Below are 16,725 nucleotides of genomic sequence, written 5' to 3' on the forward strand. Positions count from 1 at the left end.
TTACTATACTTCATGATAATTACATTAGCTCCATTTTCAAAACAGGAAATTAAAGTATAGAGAGGTAAATAATGTACCCAAGGACACAGCAGCACTGGTGACCTAGTTGGTGTTGGTTATCTAACTATATAACACCACAAAACAATAGCTGGGGGGCGGGAGAGATATGCAGACAAAAAGTGAATATCTTAATATGTAAAGAACCCTTCAAATCAATCCAGAAAAAAAAAGCCAATAACCAAAATCAAAAAATGACCACAGAATAAAAGCCAGAAATTTATGAAAGAAAATATAACTCCCCATAGTAAAAATGTTCAATCTCAAGAGTATTGATAAAAGGCCATTTAGGTTCACAGTTTTTTGTTTCTTTTTTGGGGGGGGAAAGGGGGTGCCAGGGGGCACTCACTCCACCACTGACCCACATCTCCAGCCCTATTTTGTATTTTATTTAGAGACAGGGTCTCCCTGAGTTGCTTAGCACCTCACATTTACTAAGGCTGACTTTGAACTCTTGATCCTCCTGTCTCAGCCTCCCAAGCCACTGGGATTACAGGCGTGTGCCACCATGACTGACTTTCATTTCTTAAATTGTCAAAAAGTTTAATTTACAATAGCCAGTGCTTGACAGAGTATGTGTAATATAGGCATATTCATATTCTGTTGGTGACTTTTATAAATTGGTACAACCAACTGGGGAGGAAAATGTGTATTTATCTAAATCTACATTATGCCTTTTTGGATTCAGCAACTCCACTTCTAAGAATCTAACCTACAAAACTACTTGTATAGGTATACTTGTATAGGTACAAAAAACTATAAGGTACACAAAATAAATGTACATATGTATGTGCATGTAAATACACATATAAACAAAAAGTAATCATTGTTTACCCAAATTTTTTTCTAACCGAAGAAATCTAATGGCCAGATCTTGATTAAACAAATTATGGTATCATAGTGGAAGTGGGACCCTAAATTAATCAGAGGTAGCTCTGAATGAACTTGAAACAGTGGTAGACAAAACACCAATATATTATGACCCATAATACTGAATAATAAACACACAGAAAAAAATGTGGAAGAACATCCAACAGATAGTAGATTACATCTAGGAAGTGGTACTTTCAATTTCTTTATATAAGCCTGTATTGTACTTCCATAATATATTATTTAAAACAAAAAAGACAAGATTTAAAATAACATTTTGCTCATGCAAAATGGCTTATGAATATAAAAAAGTCACTTTTTCTCCTCGCCCTCCAGTGTGTATACGCCTTTGTCTGTTCTATTTGCACTGTACCTGTTTTAGGTCATAACTCCTAGAAAGTACAAGTTTTGGTTTCATTCCTAATATTTCCAAATATATAAAAGTTACTGTAATTCAAAAATGAATTAAAAGAACAAAATAAAAAGTAGTGCAAGATTAAGCCCAGCACAGTGGAGCATGCCCGTGCTCTGGAGGCTGAGGCAGGAGGATCGCGAGTTCAAAGTCAGTCTCAGCAAAAGCAAGGTGCTAAAGCATCTCGGTGTGACCTAGTCTCCAAATAAAATACAAAATAAGTCTGGGGATGTAGCTCAGTGGTCCACTGACTCAGAGTTCAACTCCCTGATACCGTCCCAAAAGTAATACAAATTTAAATGTCTTTGAAAAGGAACTCAAACATGCATTTTCAAAATTATATAATCTATATGCTATTGCCAAGGGAAACAAACTGGCTAAAACAGACTTCTGAATCTGAACTATGTACGACAACAAAAATGTCAACAAAAGAGTGACAACTAAACAAAAGTCAAGGAGAATTGGATTAGACAAAGGGGAACAAGGAAAGGGAGGGGGAGGGGAATAGGAAAGGACAGGTAGAATTAATTGGACATAACTTTCCTAGCCTTGTATTTGAATACAAGACCAGGGTTACTTGCACCAGGTACAACCACAAGAATAGGATCCTAATGTTATACTCCATATATGTACAATATGCCAAAATACATTCTACTGTCATGTAAATCTAAAAAGAACAAATAAAATGTCAAACCAGAGGCTGTAGAGTATGCCTGTAGTCTATAAGTTGAGGCAGGACTGCTTGAGACCAGAAAAATCAAGGCCAGCCTGGGCAACAGAGTGAAATCTTACCTCTTAAAAAAAGAAAACCATCGCCATCACTGCCATCATCATCATCAAAGAGTCAAAATTTCTCAGAAAAAAAAGTAACCTCAATATATCCTGTTTTCATACAGTGTGTACATGATAAAGCAAAAGAACAAAAAACAAAACACAAAAGGTCAAAATTTTATTCCTCAAACAGACATCGTGAGTTAATAATTTTGTTAATCTTGACTTTTTCTTCGTCTCTTGCTCCTTACTAATCTAAAAGGATTTAGGGGTTTTGGGTTTTTTTGTGTGTGTGTGTGGTGCTGGGGATTGAACCCATGGCTTTGGGCATACTAGGCAAGCACTCTACCAACTAAGCTACATCCCCAACCCAAGGATTTAGATTTTCTTTTTTTTAGTTCTAGATGAACGCAATACCTTTATTTTTATTTAGTTTTTTTTTTTTTTTTTGGTGCTGGGGATTGAACCCAGGGCCTTGTGCTTACAAAGCAAGCACTCTACCGACTGAGCTATCTCCCCAGCCCCTTTATTTAGTTTTTAAGTGGTGCTGAAGATTGAACCCAGTGCCTCACGCATGGTAGGCAAGAGCTCCACCACTGAGCTACAGCCCCAGCCCATGGATTTAGTTTTTGCTGTAAAACTACTAGGCTATACTATTCTTTCAAAAGAATCCCCAAATTCTATCATAATCCTATCAACCAACCATTCCAGATTTCAAATTCACAATTTTTTCCCCAGCGCTGAAACTACTCCAAAATTTCCTGCATATGGAAAGCTAAAACATTCTTACATTCTTTTTTTTAATATATATTTTAGTTGTAGGTGACCCAATACTTTCGAACCCAGGACCTCATGCATGCTAGGTGAGCTCTCTACCACTGAGTCACAACCCCAGCCCCCATTCTTGCATTCTAATATAGTTATCTATAAGTATTCTCTGTGATGATCCAATCCCATGTTTACTTTCTCTTCCTCCACAAAATCCCAATGAAGTGACAAATATTTTTAAAAGAAATGCTTTGATAATTAGCTAATTATGAACATGTTATTTCACTGACATTGGTGAAATTTCTACCTGTATTTCAATTTCCAAAAATTACTCAACATCAAATTGCCATACACATATCAGACATCTACTACAACCACTACACTAACCCTAGCTACTAGACTGTCTTCTGTGCACTCAACAAATATTTACTACTCCTGAGTGCAGGTATTACTCTAGGAATTTTAAAACCAAGTCAGATACACAACATGCCTACAAAAAGCTTACGGTCTGGTGGAGACTAATGGGACATGTACCCAAGTAATTATGACACTACAATAGACCAAAGGTAAACCTTCAAGAATTTCAATAACACCAGGCCCAATGAGGCATGCTTGTAACACCAGCAACTAGGGAGGCCGAGGCAGCAGGATTACCAAGGTAGAGGCCAGTCTCAGCAATTTAGCAAGATACTGTCTCAAAATATAAAACAAGGGGGCTGGGGTCATAGCTCAGTGGTAGAGGGCTTTCCCAGCTCAAGGAGGCGGGTACTGGGTTTGATTCTCAGCACCATATAAATAAAAATAAATAAAATAAAGGCATTGTGTTCATCTAGAACTAAAAATAAATGTTATAAAGGGCTGGGGTGTAGCTCAGAGGTTAAGCCCCTAGGTTTAATCCCCATACCAAAAAAAAATTCCCATTATATAAGTCATATAGACTTTAGAGGGAATAGGAAGGAGACTTCCTGATTGAAGTGATACATGATTAAATCCTTGAAAAATAGTAGTGGGGTTTGGAAGAGTGTGATAGAAAAGAGCATTCCAGAAAAGAGCACAGTACAGGAAAAACCAAACTTTTTTTTTTGGCGGGGACCGAGGAGATTAAAACTAAAGGCACTTTACCACTCAGCTACATTCCCAGCCCCTTTTATTTTTTTTTTTTTTTTAATTTTGAGACAGGGTCTCACTAAGTTGCTTAGGGCCTCACTAACTTGCTGAGGCTGATACTGAACTTATGATCCTCCTGCCCTCAGCCTCCCAAGTCCCTGGGATTACAGGCATGCGCCACAGCACTGGGCAAAAACCAAACTCTTAATACAACATGAAATAGGTGTATTGTTTAATAGCCCAAACAGAATAAACAAATATGTCATGCCTCAGTGTTTACAAAAAGATTATCACCTTAAAGAAAATATATTCCTTTTCCTTTAATTTTATGACACGAATATCTTTATAAAATTAATATTACAAAGCTGGAGGTAGATAGCATGTACAAGGCCTGGGGTTTGAACCCCAGCACTACCAAAAAAAAAAGAGAGAGAGAGAGAGAGAGAGAGAGAGAGAGAGAAAACTGATATTACAAATGAACTTTTCAACAAAGCATTAAGAATATAGTTCGTAGCTGGGCACAGTGGTACACACCTGTAAGCCAGCAGCACAGAGGCTGAGGCCGGAGGAACACAAGTTCAAAATCAGCCTCATCAACTTAATGAGGCCCTAAGCAACTTAGTGAGAACTGGTCTCAAAATAAAAAATTAAAAGAACTGAGGATGTGGCCCAGCAGTTAAGCATCCCTGGGTTCAATCCCTAATACCAAAAATAGAACATAGTTCATGGTCTGGGGATGTACCTCAGTGGCTGAGCTCTGGCTAAGCTTTTAGATGCCTACTACTAAAAAAAAAAAAAAAGAAGAAGAAGAAGAAGAAAAGAAAGAAAAAAAAAAGTCATAAATGTCTTATTTATTCAAGTTTTTATATAACAATTGAAATCCCTCATATTTAAAAAATATCCAAAAGTCAAATTAAATAAGCAATAGCTGATTTATAAAATAATTTAACCTACTTCTTTAGGTCTCAGAGTTTCCTAATCACTGGCATAATAAAATTTCCATCACTGTAATACTTGAATGCAATGAAGCATAGCTAAATCCAGGTAATCTCAAAGACATTTTTGTTTAAGAAGATAGTAAAGCACTGTGGTGCATGTTGTAATCCCAGCTACTGCGGAGGCTGAGACAGAAAGTTCACAAATACTAGGCCAGCCTGGGCAATTTAGCAAGACTTTGTCTCAGAATGCAATAAAAAGGACTGGGGATATGGCTGGTGGTGGAGGAGTTGCCTAGCATGTTCCTGGGCTCAATTCTCAATACTTAATATTTTTTGATGAAAAGATATTCATCAAAATAGATTAAAAATTAGTCAGAGGCGCACACCTGTAATCCCAGCAGCTTGGGAGGCTGAGGCTGAGGCAGGAGAATCACAAGTTCAAAGCCAGCCTCAGCAACTTAGTGAGGCCCTGAACAACTCAGCAAGACCCCGTCTCTAAATAAAATATAAAATATGGCTCAGGAAGTGAGTCAGTGCCTCTTGGGCTCAATCCCTGGTAAAAAAAAAAAAAAAAAAAAAAAAAATCAAACTAAATAATTCTCTAGTTATCACCATACCACTGATGTAGCTCAATACCATTTTTTTCAAACTATATTTTCACTGCAGAAATGTAATATTATAAGGAATTTTTGATACTTAAGCTGAATATTCAAAGTGATATCTCATTCTCCATTCACTCCAATTTTTAAGTACCAGTCATCACACTGAATCATTCCCTTGATGATATGGTAAAATGGAATGAGCACTATACTAGATGTCAGAAACTTGGCTTCTGACACTGCCCATTTGCAACAACTTAGGCAAATCATTTCATTCTCAGCTTATTCAGACTTTGAGTTCATTCAAAAGTAAAACTAAATCTAAGACTCTACTCTCTATAATTCTATAAATCATTAGCAGTTTGTTTTAGTTTGATTTTGATCAATTTAGTTTGATTTTGAGATCACTTAAATAAAAGTAACAGCAGCACACATGAAAGAATTAAACTGCCTAAAGAACTCCACAGGAACACTGTTTTGTAAGGTATCAGACTTTCAGATGCAAAGGGTGGGGGGAGTAGATTATATCAAAAGACTATCCAAGTAATATTTTTGATCACACAAGTTCCTGGGGCAGCAGAAATGGTAGAACAGTATAAACGTTCAAGGAAAAACACTACCACAAAAATACCAAAATAAAAAACAGATGCTCAACACATTATTACTGCTACATTACAGAAGCTTTTCAGTTTTTCAATACTCTTAAGAAGTCCCAATAGAAAAAGAAATACTTTCTTAACCATCAAAATTACCTTTCATGCTGGGCAGAGTGGTGCATGCCTGTAATCCCAGCAATTTGGGAGGCTGAAGCAGGAGCATCCCAAGTTCAAAGACAGCCTCAGCAACTTGGTGAGGCCCTACAAAATTCAGCAAGACCCTATCTCTAAACAAAATATTAAAAAGGGCTGGGGATGTGGCTCAGTGGTTAAGTGCTCCTGAGTTCAATCCCTGGTACCAAACACAAATAAATAAATAATCTTTCACATCGTCAATTCTGAAAAGTACGATGTATCAGGCAATCTGAAGACTGAGTTATTTGTGGATATAACTGATCTATCCAACTATGCTTTATGCCTTTATAGCATTTAGTAATCTGCCCTGAACCTAAAAGCCACCTCACATTGATTGTACAAGTGAATAACCTAAAATACACAAACCTGTCATATACAAATCTGTATATAATAAATTCTGATGACACTTTACTACTTGCTTTATACTATATTCTAAGAAAATTCAATATGTGAAGGAAAAAAATAGATGGAGCCTGGTGCTATGACACATACATGCCTATAGTCCCAACTACTCGGGAGGCCAAGGCTTAAACCCAGGATATAAGGCCAGTCTGGACAACACACCCAAATCTCACCTCAAAATAAATAAGAACAGATGAAAGTAACTAAAGAGTTTTATCATTTCCAGGCACAAATAAGAATCTGAAATTACAACTAAGATAGATCACAAAATATAAATAAATTGAGTAACAAAAACATAAAAAACTAACAAGCCAGAGTGGCACATACCTGTAAACCAGGGGACTTGGGAGGCTGAGGGTAGAGAATGGCAAGTTCCAGGCCAGTCCTAGAAACTTAGCTGGTGATGTAGCTCAGTGGTAAAGCACCCCTGGGTTCAATCCCCAATACCAAAAATAAAAAATAAAATAAAACTGAGTATCAAATAGTCTGATATTCACCTACATCAATCCTGAGTCAATCCAAAGTCCTTTGCTTCCTTAAAGCAAAAAACAGTGGCAAGAAACTCTCAATTCAAAAATTGTTTAATGCTTTGAAAACTTGAGTAATTTAAACTTGCCTAGGCTTGGGACAAATTTTCACTCAAACTGTCAGAATTTCATAGTTTGTATTTTAAACTAATAAAACAGTCCAAACACTTAAGTTTTACTATATTTTTTAAATCCACAAAAGCATCAAGTTAAAAATATATATTTCTCTAGAGGCAGTGAAAAGAATTACAGCTTCCATCAATATGTCACAGCAGATAACAGGTGCATTCTGATAAGTTGTAATGGGAATACATTTGTCTAACTAGATTCCTATGTTTATTCATTCAACAAAAAATTTGCAGTGTCAAAATCCCCCCCCCCACCACCAGATGCTTAAACAGAGATAAAATCAGAGAAGGGCCTATCCTGCTCTCAAGAGATAAACGGAACATAAATACTGACAGTACAAGGTAGAAAGTGTAAGCACAGAGAGAGATAAGCAGATAAAGCAATACAGGATCTCAGAGGGAGTTGACTACCTCACAGAAACATAACCCTTTCGATTTGTTTAAAGCAATTTCATAAATGTTAACTCCCTTTAGGCTCACAATAGCCGACCCTAGGTGGGTAGATGTTTTCCTAATAATATAGATGAGGAAACTGAAGCACAGAAAGGTTGATAACGTTTCAAAATGTCACAGTTACAAGAAGAATCAGAACTCTTAGTATTACATTTTCTCTAGGGGAGTAGTTCAACATATGGCACATCCTTTGTAAAAGGAAAGAGTATTTTGGTATTTAAATAATCATTTCCTAGTGTGTGTATTATACACACACACACATACCTTGATTTTCATTAACAGGTGTGCTTAAGGCAAGACAAGCAACTGGAAACTAAGTATTAAAATGAACTTCCAGTGGATTTTAACAGCAATTTGTGGTTATTTCTTCTGTAATTTTTACCTATGTCTAAATAAGATTCTAAAATAAGTCTGATCCTGAGTCCAGGCAAGTGCAAGTTGGTTTATTCAATAAGTATCTTTATGAAAGTACACATCGAAGTATTTCCCTGAAACTACTAAAACTTAAATACTGTCATGCCATCAAATTTTCAGTGACCCAGAATCATCAGCAGTTATTAATCAGAATATACTGAAGGAAGGAATGAATATGTATAGGCATTTTTAAAATCCCAGACCTGTTGCTCTCTGAACGTTCAGCCAGCCTCACATCACTGGCGCACGAGGGGGTACACAAGAAATGTAAATTTCAATATAATTAGAACGTAATTGGTGAAGCAAATCCGAGGACGGTGAATATACTAATCCCAAAGATTAGAATGACCCATACCCCTACTCTCCAAGGTTAACTCTGTTGAAGAGGCACTGTGGCATGAAACTCTTGACATTTCCTAGGCAAATACTTCTCATAAATACCATTTATTCCCATCTATTCCTTTAATACATGACTACTCCTGATCCAGGTAATTCGAAGAATTCAATCACCTCTCCGTTAAGGCTGATTTCTCAATTATATTTTTTCAAATCCCTCACTTGGCAGACGAAAACACCAACAATAAACGGCGGAAGGTATAGGGTTCGGATCTTTGCCAGCTACCCACCCTTCGCCATTACACACTGAAGTGGTCAGGTCAGAAGGTGAACTACTCGGCTCTTCACGCACTTGTCTATCGCTGTCACCCTCACAAACCCTCCACACTCCCAAGACCGCCACTAACTCCGCCTCGGAGTGAGTCCAGGCCCGCCACCTGCGCCGGCCCCGCCCGGGGACCCTTGGCCCTCGCGTTCCCCTCGGCCAACCCTGCAGACTCCCCTCGCCCTTTCCCCACAGGACACGTCGGGGTCGGCCCCGGCCTGGCCGCAGCCCATTCTTCTTCCAAACTCCAGAAGCCTCCACTCGCCCAGCCCGAGCTCTCCGCCGCGCCCGACTCGCCCCTGGGCTGCCAAAGGGAAGGAGCCGGCAGCTGGAACCGGTCCCGACCTGGCGGGGCCTAAGAAGCCCCTCTCTGGGCCGAAAAGCTGCCCCCACAGCTGGTGCCCTGGGAGTCCTCGGAAGCCCCCGGGCAAGCAGGGGCCCGGAGGCCGGCGCTGCGGGTGCCGGGGCCTACTTACCGGGAGCTGGCAGAGCGTGGGAGCCGGCGCGCCCCCCGGCCTGAGCAGGAGAACGGGGCCCCGGCGCGCGGCCCTACGCCGGGACCTCGCTCGGCGCGGCGAGCAGACACTCACTCCAGCCGCCGCCGCCGCCGCCGCTGCGGCTGCTTCGCCACCTTGGCCGCCATCTTGACTCAACCCCTCTCCCTCCCCCTAGCCCGGCGGCCGCGGCTAAGGCGGCTCCGACGCCGGCTCCTCCTCCTTCCGGAGGGCTAGGAGACCGACTCCCTCCGCTGGCCGAGCGCCGCTCCTACTTCGGCGGAGCTTCCTGGGTCGCGCAGCTTCTGGTTCCTTCTGGTTTCGCCTCAGTCTGGAGGCAGCAGTCTCTCCAAACACAAATGGGCCCGGGCAGCGTCGACCCCAGCTGGACTCAGTGCGGCTACCATTACGCACCGGGTATGGGAAGCCTGTCGGGAGCCGCCCCACTCCGGAGTGTTCGGGGCTTCCTCCCGGCGTGGGAAAGGGGAGGGTGCCAGGCTGTGCCTCTGGTCCTGCTACCCAACGGCGGCGCGACAGGATGGCAACGGCCTCCGCTGACCAGGGCTGCAAAAAAAAGAATCTGGGCTCATGTGGCACACCGACTTACCCGACACTTTAGCACCCAGTCCTCACCGAAAATGCCGGCGAGGCCTCTTTGTCCACGATCTCGCTCCTGAAAATAAACTCCTGAAAATAAGAGAAGTTACGGCCCTCGAGACTAAGGAAGTGCACACTCCCACACTGACTCTTCTGGTGAAATTACTGGCCAAATGCCTCGTAACCACATACTTTTCCTTTAGTAAAATCACCATTCACATTCCAAAGTTGAAAAGGAAAAAGCAAAGTTGATGTATTTTGCTGTTTTGGAAAACATTCATTTGGAAAACATTCATTCGGAAAACGGGCTAACCATATAATTAGAAAAGCCCCTGGTTTTAAAAGATGAGTTAGAAGTCAGGCGCAGTGGCGTATGTCTGTACTCTCAGCAACTCCCGAGGTTGAGGCAGGAGGACCCCAGGTTCCAGGCCAGCCTGGTTGACTTAGTGAGCCTCTCAACAACTTCGTGAGACCCTATTTCAAAACAGGGCTGTAGCTCAGTTGTAAAGTTCCTCTGGGTTCATCCTATATTATACTCCTCCCATCTCCCCTCCCCCACAAAAGAAATTAGTTAGAAAATGATGAAAAAAAATGATAAAAAGAGGACGGAACTCTGCCTGCAAAACGTGGGAGTTTGTGGGGGGCCTGGTGGCACATGACTGTAATCCCAGCCATTTGGGAGTTTGAAGCAAGAGAATCACAAGTCCAAGGCCGGCCTCCACATTTTAGCAAGACCCTGTTTCAAAGTAAAAAATTAAAAGGGCTGGGGATGTAGCTCAGTAGTAAAGCGCCCCTGGGTTCAGTCCTCCGTATCAAAAAGCAAACAAAAAAAGACGTGGCAGTTTATTTTTAAATGGTTTTCCTAAAACACATTATACCGTGAGATAGGACAAGGGTATGAAATTGGACGGCATGGGGTTCGGTTCAGCTCTGAAATCCAGCAGGCACAAGACCTCGTGTGCAAAAGAAGGAAAGATCACAGTATGTTGGGAAGCTTCAGTATCAAACGACAAATCCTACTTTTAAGTCGCAAGGAAAGATGCACGCAAACGCGGAACGCAACTTCAGCGGGTGCGGTTTTCCTGACGGAGCCAGAGCCAACTGCAGCTTTCCCTACTGCACAGGCGCAGTGCCACTTACTGAGCATGGAAGTGGTGGGTCTCCTGTGTGTGTTGGCGGCGGTTCTTACATGGGGTTTTCTCTGCGTTTGGGACTCTGCAGAACGAATGAGAACTTCTGAGCAGGCATGCCTGCTGAGATCCGGAAGCCGAACCCTTCTCGTAATCGCGCACCCCGACGATGAAGCCATGTTCTTTGCTCCCACAGTGCTAGGCTTGACTCGCCTTAAGCACCGGGTGTCCCTGCTCTGCTTCTCTGCAGGTAGGAGGCCGTCGATGGGCGCCGGGAGCCGGGGCTGTGAGGGATTTAGGTTCTAGCCAACCTCAATATACTTCTTCCCCAAGGGTTTTCTATTGTAGGGAACTAAATGAATACACCGAAGGCCCTTTCTTTGAACTCCTCACAGGCTGACAAGGAGCTGCTGGCCTCCCAGGTGAGTTGGGGGATGTCTGCAGCGTGCATACTCCATTCTCCGCTAGCAGGATTGAGGAGCAGAAAAGGAGTTTCTCATTGGTTCCATTCAGTACCAGCATTTTCGTTGGGAACTGCGACTGTACTAGTTATTCTTAGAACCTTTCATTTGCAGAAGGATCAGGAACAGTGATTTACTATTTAGTACAGCAAAAAAGAATTTATGCTGTATGGTGCCTGTTCAACCCTTAAAATTTCGCTTCTAATGATAGCAAAGGACCTTCTGCTGGTTGAATCCATTTTGTGCTAGAAAGTTGCGTGTGTCAAATTGGAGAAGGGACTCAGATAAACAGTAATTTTGTAGATAATTTCAGAGTTCATTTCCACTCAACTTTCCGTGGAAAAGCCTTTCAACGAATAGGTCTAGCGTTCTGATACAGAAAAGATCAAATGAGAAATCCAAAATTCACTGTGAAATTTTTCTTAATTGTAGTGATAATTGTACAGCTGTGTAAATGAAGTGATTGAGCAGTACACATACAATGTGTGGATTTTATAGTATGTCAAATTATACCTCAGTAAAACTTTTTTTTTAATTGCCCATAACCTCTTTTCCCATTTGGTTGTGTTATTCAATCCTTTCTATACAAATTTCACAGAAATCACATTTTATACAATTGTATTCTTTTCACTTTACATTTCTTTTTCACTTACCTAGCGTAGGTTTATTAAACACTTATGGTAGTCCTTATTCTAACTGTTTCATTAAGCTCCATGTCTAAATTTGACTGTTTTAAGGCTTTTCATACAATTCAAATTCCCTAAAGCATGCCAATTTTACATTCTGACTGGTAGTGATGAGAGTGTCTCCCTCAATATATTGTCCTCTTTAGCACTAATCAGTATTTTTAATAAATTTCTTAGGTTTTTTCCCCCTAAATTAATCTTTTGTTATCAGTAAGATTAAACCATCTTTATTATTTGTTGAGAATTTGGATCTAAGCACTTTTCTTCTCTCTTCTCTTAAAGATATTATTTGCAAATAGTTGCAAGCAACAATCTGCTTTTTCTTTGCTTTTAATTTTATTTATATATTATACTACAACTATGGGAGTAAAATTATAGGCAGGTTTTGTTTCAAGATCTACAAGGGAAGCCTCAATTTGTTTGCAAAATATTATAGATGCAGTGTGTTCTTTGATAAATTTCTTCTTATCTTCAGTAGGTTCGTAAAAATTTGGTACCAGAAACACAAATTTTTTCCGTCTCATTTTCTGTCTTTTGTTTTTGTTTTTTGTTTTGCTGCTGGGGTTTGAACCCAGAGCCTCAAACATGCTGGGCAAACACTACCATTGATATAAACCCCCAGCCTCACGGTTTTTCAGTTTTTTTCCTAGTAAAAATTGTAGCAAGATATGATGACTCACACCTGAAATCCCAGCTATTTGGGACACTGAGGCAAGAGGATTACAAGTTCCAGCCCAGCCTGGACAACTTAGAGAAATCCTGCCTCTGAATAAAAAATACTAAAGGCTGAGAATGTAGCTCAGTAGTAGAATACTTTCCTAACATGCAAGGTCCTGGGTTCAATCCCCAATAAAAAAATTAAAAAGAAAACAAAAAGCAGTGAGCATTTTTAAATTTTTTGTTTTAAAAAAATTTTTTTCAGCTGTTGACAGACCTTTATTTTTATTCTTTTATTTATATGCAGTGCTGAGAATCGAACCCAATGCCTCACACATGCTAGGCAAGTGCTCTACCACTAAGCCACAACCCCAGTCACCCATTTTTTTTTTTTTATTTTTAAATTTTCTTTAATTTTATTTAGTTATAGATGGACACAATACCTTTATTTTATTTATTTATTTTTATGTGGTACTGAGAATCAAACCCAGTGGCTCACATGTGCTGGACAAGGACTCTATCCCTGAGCTACAACCCCAGCCCCATGGGTCAGCACTTTTGTTGTTGTCCTTCATTATTTCCTCTGAATCTAAATTACTACTTTAAATTGTTCTGTCTTATATTTTTTTTAATTATATTCTAAATTCCCAACTCATTCAAAAATATATATTGAACATTTTCCACACTCCTTACTTAACATTCTCATGTACAGAACAGGAAACTAATAATTTATGATACATTGTAATGAAAACTATAATGATGTAATGAAGAAAGTACAATGGGTACAAAATAGAAAAATACATTAATTATCTTTGAGGAGGTTAGATTAAGGAAAGCTTCTCCAAATAGGTTTTCTTTTAAGCTAGGCTTTAAAAATAAGAGTAGATTACACATGAAGCAGAGTAAATCATTCTAGGCAGTAATAAAGGCATCAGTAAGTCCTGAACTTGTATAAATAATTCATTCTAACTAGATCTCCAGGTTAAGGAGAAGGGAGAAGCAGGGGAAAAGATAATTTTTTGTTACTGATGGTTCTTTTAATCCTGTTAGTAACCCTATGAAGGAGATAATGCTTATTCCCATTTTACAAATATAGCAACTAAATCACAGAGAATTTAAATAATAACCAAAGTGAGTAGCTACAACATGAAGGAGCCAGGGCCCTGTAGCTTTTTTCTGTGCTAAACCATTATACCCAATCTGCCTCTTGTATTACTTTGCATGCCATGTCAGTTGATGAAATATCTATATTGATTTCCAGTGTACATTTCAAGAAATGTTATTTCATCAAGCTGCTATTTTTTAAAAAAGAATACCATGGCTTGACAATTTTAGGGAACTTAGCCAGATGTACTATCCCCCATTTAGAGGTTCACAGTTTCTATGAGAATATCAACATCTTTGAGATGTCTTAGTATCAAAAAAAAAAAAAAAAAAAAAAAAAAATCTAGCTGGGCACAGTGCCCTGTAATCCCAACAGCTCTGGAGGCTGAGGCAGGAAATCACAGGTTCAAAACCAGCCTAGCAACTTAGTGAGGCCCTAGGAAACTTAGTGAGATCCTGTCTCAAAATAAAATATAAAAAGGGCTGGGGATATGGCTCCTTGGTTAAGTGCCCCCAGGTTCAATCCCTGGTGTGTACACACACACACACACACACACACACACACACACACGCTATTTAATTTTGTTAAATCCAGCATTTCTCAAATTTATGTAACCACTGAAATGCCTACTAATATGCACATCTAGATAATAGGATGTCCCTGATAGTTTTGAATGAAATGTAATCATTTCTCTGTTTTAAAAAGCTTATTCTAACTGAGCGCATTGGTGTACGCCTGTAATCCCAGTGACTGGGGAGGCTGAGGCAAGGAGAATTTACCTAGCCTCAGCAATTTAGTGAGGGCCTAAGCTATTCAGCAGGACCCTGTCCCTAAATAAAATACAAAAAAGGACTGTCGATTTGGCTCAGTGGTTAAATACTCCTGGGTTCAATCCCTGGTACCAAAAAAAAAAACATTCTGATGGCAATGTAGAAAAAGGTTTGAAAGGAAAGATTGTAGTCAAGAAAACCAATTCAATGCCCATCGTTTCCTCTCTGGATTGCACTGCAAACTCATACATCATATTCCTATGTATTTTTGGTCTATGTACTGTTCCCATAGTCTGACATTCCTATCTTAATTACTGTAGCTTTTATAGCAATGTTACCTGGTATGGCCAGATTGCTTCATTGCTGATTTTGACTTTTTTTTTTTTAAATACATTTTATAATTAACTTAGTGATGATCAAGGAAAAATTTTACTGGCATTTTTATAGAAATTTCACTGACTATTAATATAAAAATACTTGACATTTATATTATAAAGTCTTTCCATCTATCGTGATATGTCTCATTTATATTAGCCTTCTTTCCTCTCTGCTAATAGTTTCAGTTTTGGTGCTAGATATCAAACCCAGGGCTTCAAGCACACATCCTACTACTGAGCTACCCCAACCCCAATATTTTTCTTATAAGACATAGGGTCCTGCCATGTTTTCCAGGTTGGCCTTGAATTTGACGATCATCCTACCTCAGCCTCCTGAGCAGGGGGCAACTGTAGTTGCCTGCCACCATGCTAGACTGTTAACAGTTTTATGTTTAAGATCTTACATATGTATTGAGATACTAATTATGCTATTTGTTTTTTAATCTATGTCTTATGTCTAGAGGTTCCTGTTGCAAATATTATAGTTTGTTACCGTCTCATATTTTGATATCCTCTCATTTCTTTATGTATAAAACACAGATCTAGTAATTCCAATTTCTACAACCTGTGTATCTGATTCTGCTCTTTGTTCTAATAACTCATTCTGGGTGATTCATTTCTATGTGTATTTTATGATTTTTTTTAAATGAAAGTAAACACTTTCATTTCAAATATGGTTTCTCAGAACCATATTTATGGTAATACTTTGATGATTTACTTTGGCCAAGCAGCTAAACACACCCTCTACCTCAGATCACTCTAAAATATTAGATTGAGATTCAGGCCACAGAGGTAGTATAAATTCAGGGTCCAAACCCGAGTGTATTACTTGTCTAATGTTCTGTAACAAATTATCTCAAAACTTGGTGGCTTAAAACAATAGTAATTCTTGGCTTTCACGGTTTCAGACGGGGAACACTGTCTCTGCTCCACAATGTTCAGTACCTTAATTGGAGGAACCAAAGACTAGGAACTAGAATCACCCAAAGATTCATTCAAATCTCTGTCTGTCATCTGGGGATTTAGCTAGAGATGTCAACCAGAATATACACATGTGGTATATTCATTGTCTCTGCATCTTGGACTTCTTCACAGGTATCCTGAGAGAGAATCTCTGCTGGTAGGGGTAGCCATATTGTCTTTCATGACCTAGCCTTAGAAATCATACAGTATCACTTCTGCTACAATCTCCTTGTCAAGGAAATCAGAAGTTACCTCCAGGTTTAAGGAGAGAAGTAGATTCCACTCACTGTTGGGGAGCATCAAGTACTATGATTTTTTGTTTGTTTTAGAACAGTCTATCACAACAAGTAAAAGTGAGTGGGTGGTTAAGGATCTTAGTTGGTAACATTCTTCTTTTCCCTTTTACTAGAACCAAGTCCAAGAAAGGAATGTATCCCAGTGATCTCTGTCTAGAATAGGTTTCTTTTTCTACTTTTTCCACTGAAGGAATTGTCCTATCTTTTGTACAAACATCTCCTTATTTGTGTCTAAGCCTTCATCCTTGACTTTAGCTTATGGAGGATATGCAAATGCTTCAAGGTACCCTA

The 16,725-nt window shown here is 39.5% G+C and overlaps 2 protein-coding genes across 24 annotated transcripts in view; one reads left to right on the top strand and one right to left on the bottom strand.

The window, feature by feature from the left end:
* The window catches only part of NCOR1 (nuclear receptor corepressor 1), a gene marked incomplete at its 3' end in the record, with an annotated part of 166,332 nt that extends 156,805 nt beyond the window's left edge, over positions 1-9,527 (bottom strand). For 12 of the 23 annotated variants that reach the window (XM_079131653.1, XM_079131652.1, XM_079131649.1 and 9 more), the window contains exon 1: positions 9,375-9,525. Of the gene's footprint in view, positions 1-7,042; positions 7,177-9,374 lie in introns of those variants that run through there. The other 11 variants (XM_079131642.1, XM_079131641.1, XM_079131645.1 and 8 more) reach the window with 5 other exon arrangements.
* Positions 9,528-10,825: 1,298 nt separating this feature from the next.
* The window catches only part of PIGL (phosphatidylinositol glycan anchor biosynthesis class L), a 91,996-nt gene continuing 86,096 nt past the window's right edge, over positions 10,826-16,725 (top strand). Inside the window, 1 exon segment of the mRNA XM_079131719.1 lies at positions 10,826-11,369. Within this exon segment, the coding sequence (XP_078987845.1) occupies positions 10,973-11,369 (397 nt within the window). The 5' untranslated portion in view covers positions 10,826-10,972.

The sequence above is a fragment of the Sciurus vulgaris genome (assembly GCF_902686455.1).
Source record: "Sciurus vulgaris genome assembly, chromosome: 3".
Classification (NCBI taxonomy): Eukaryota; Metazoa; Chordata; class Mammalia; order Rodentia; family Sciuridae; genus Sciurus; species Sciurus vulgaris.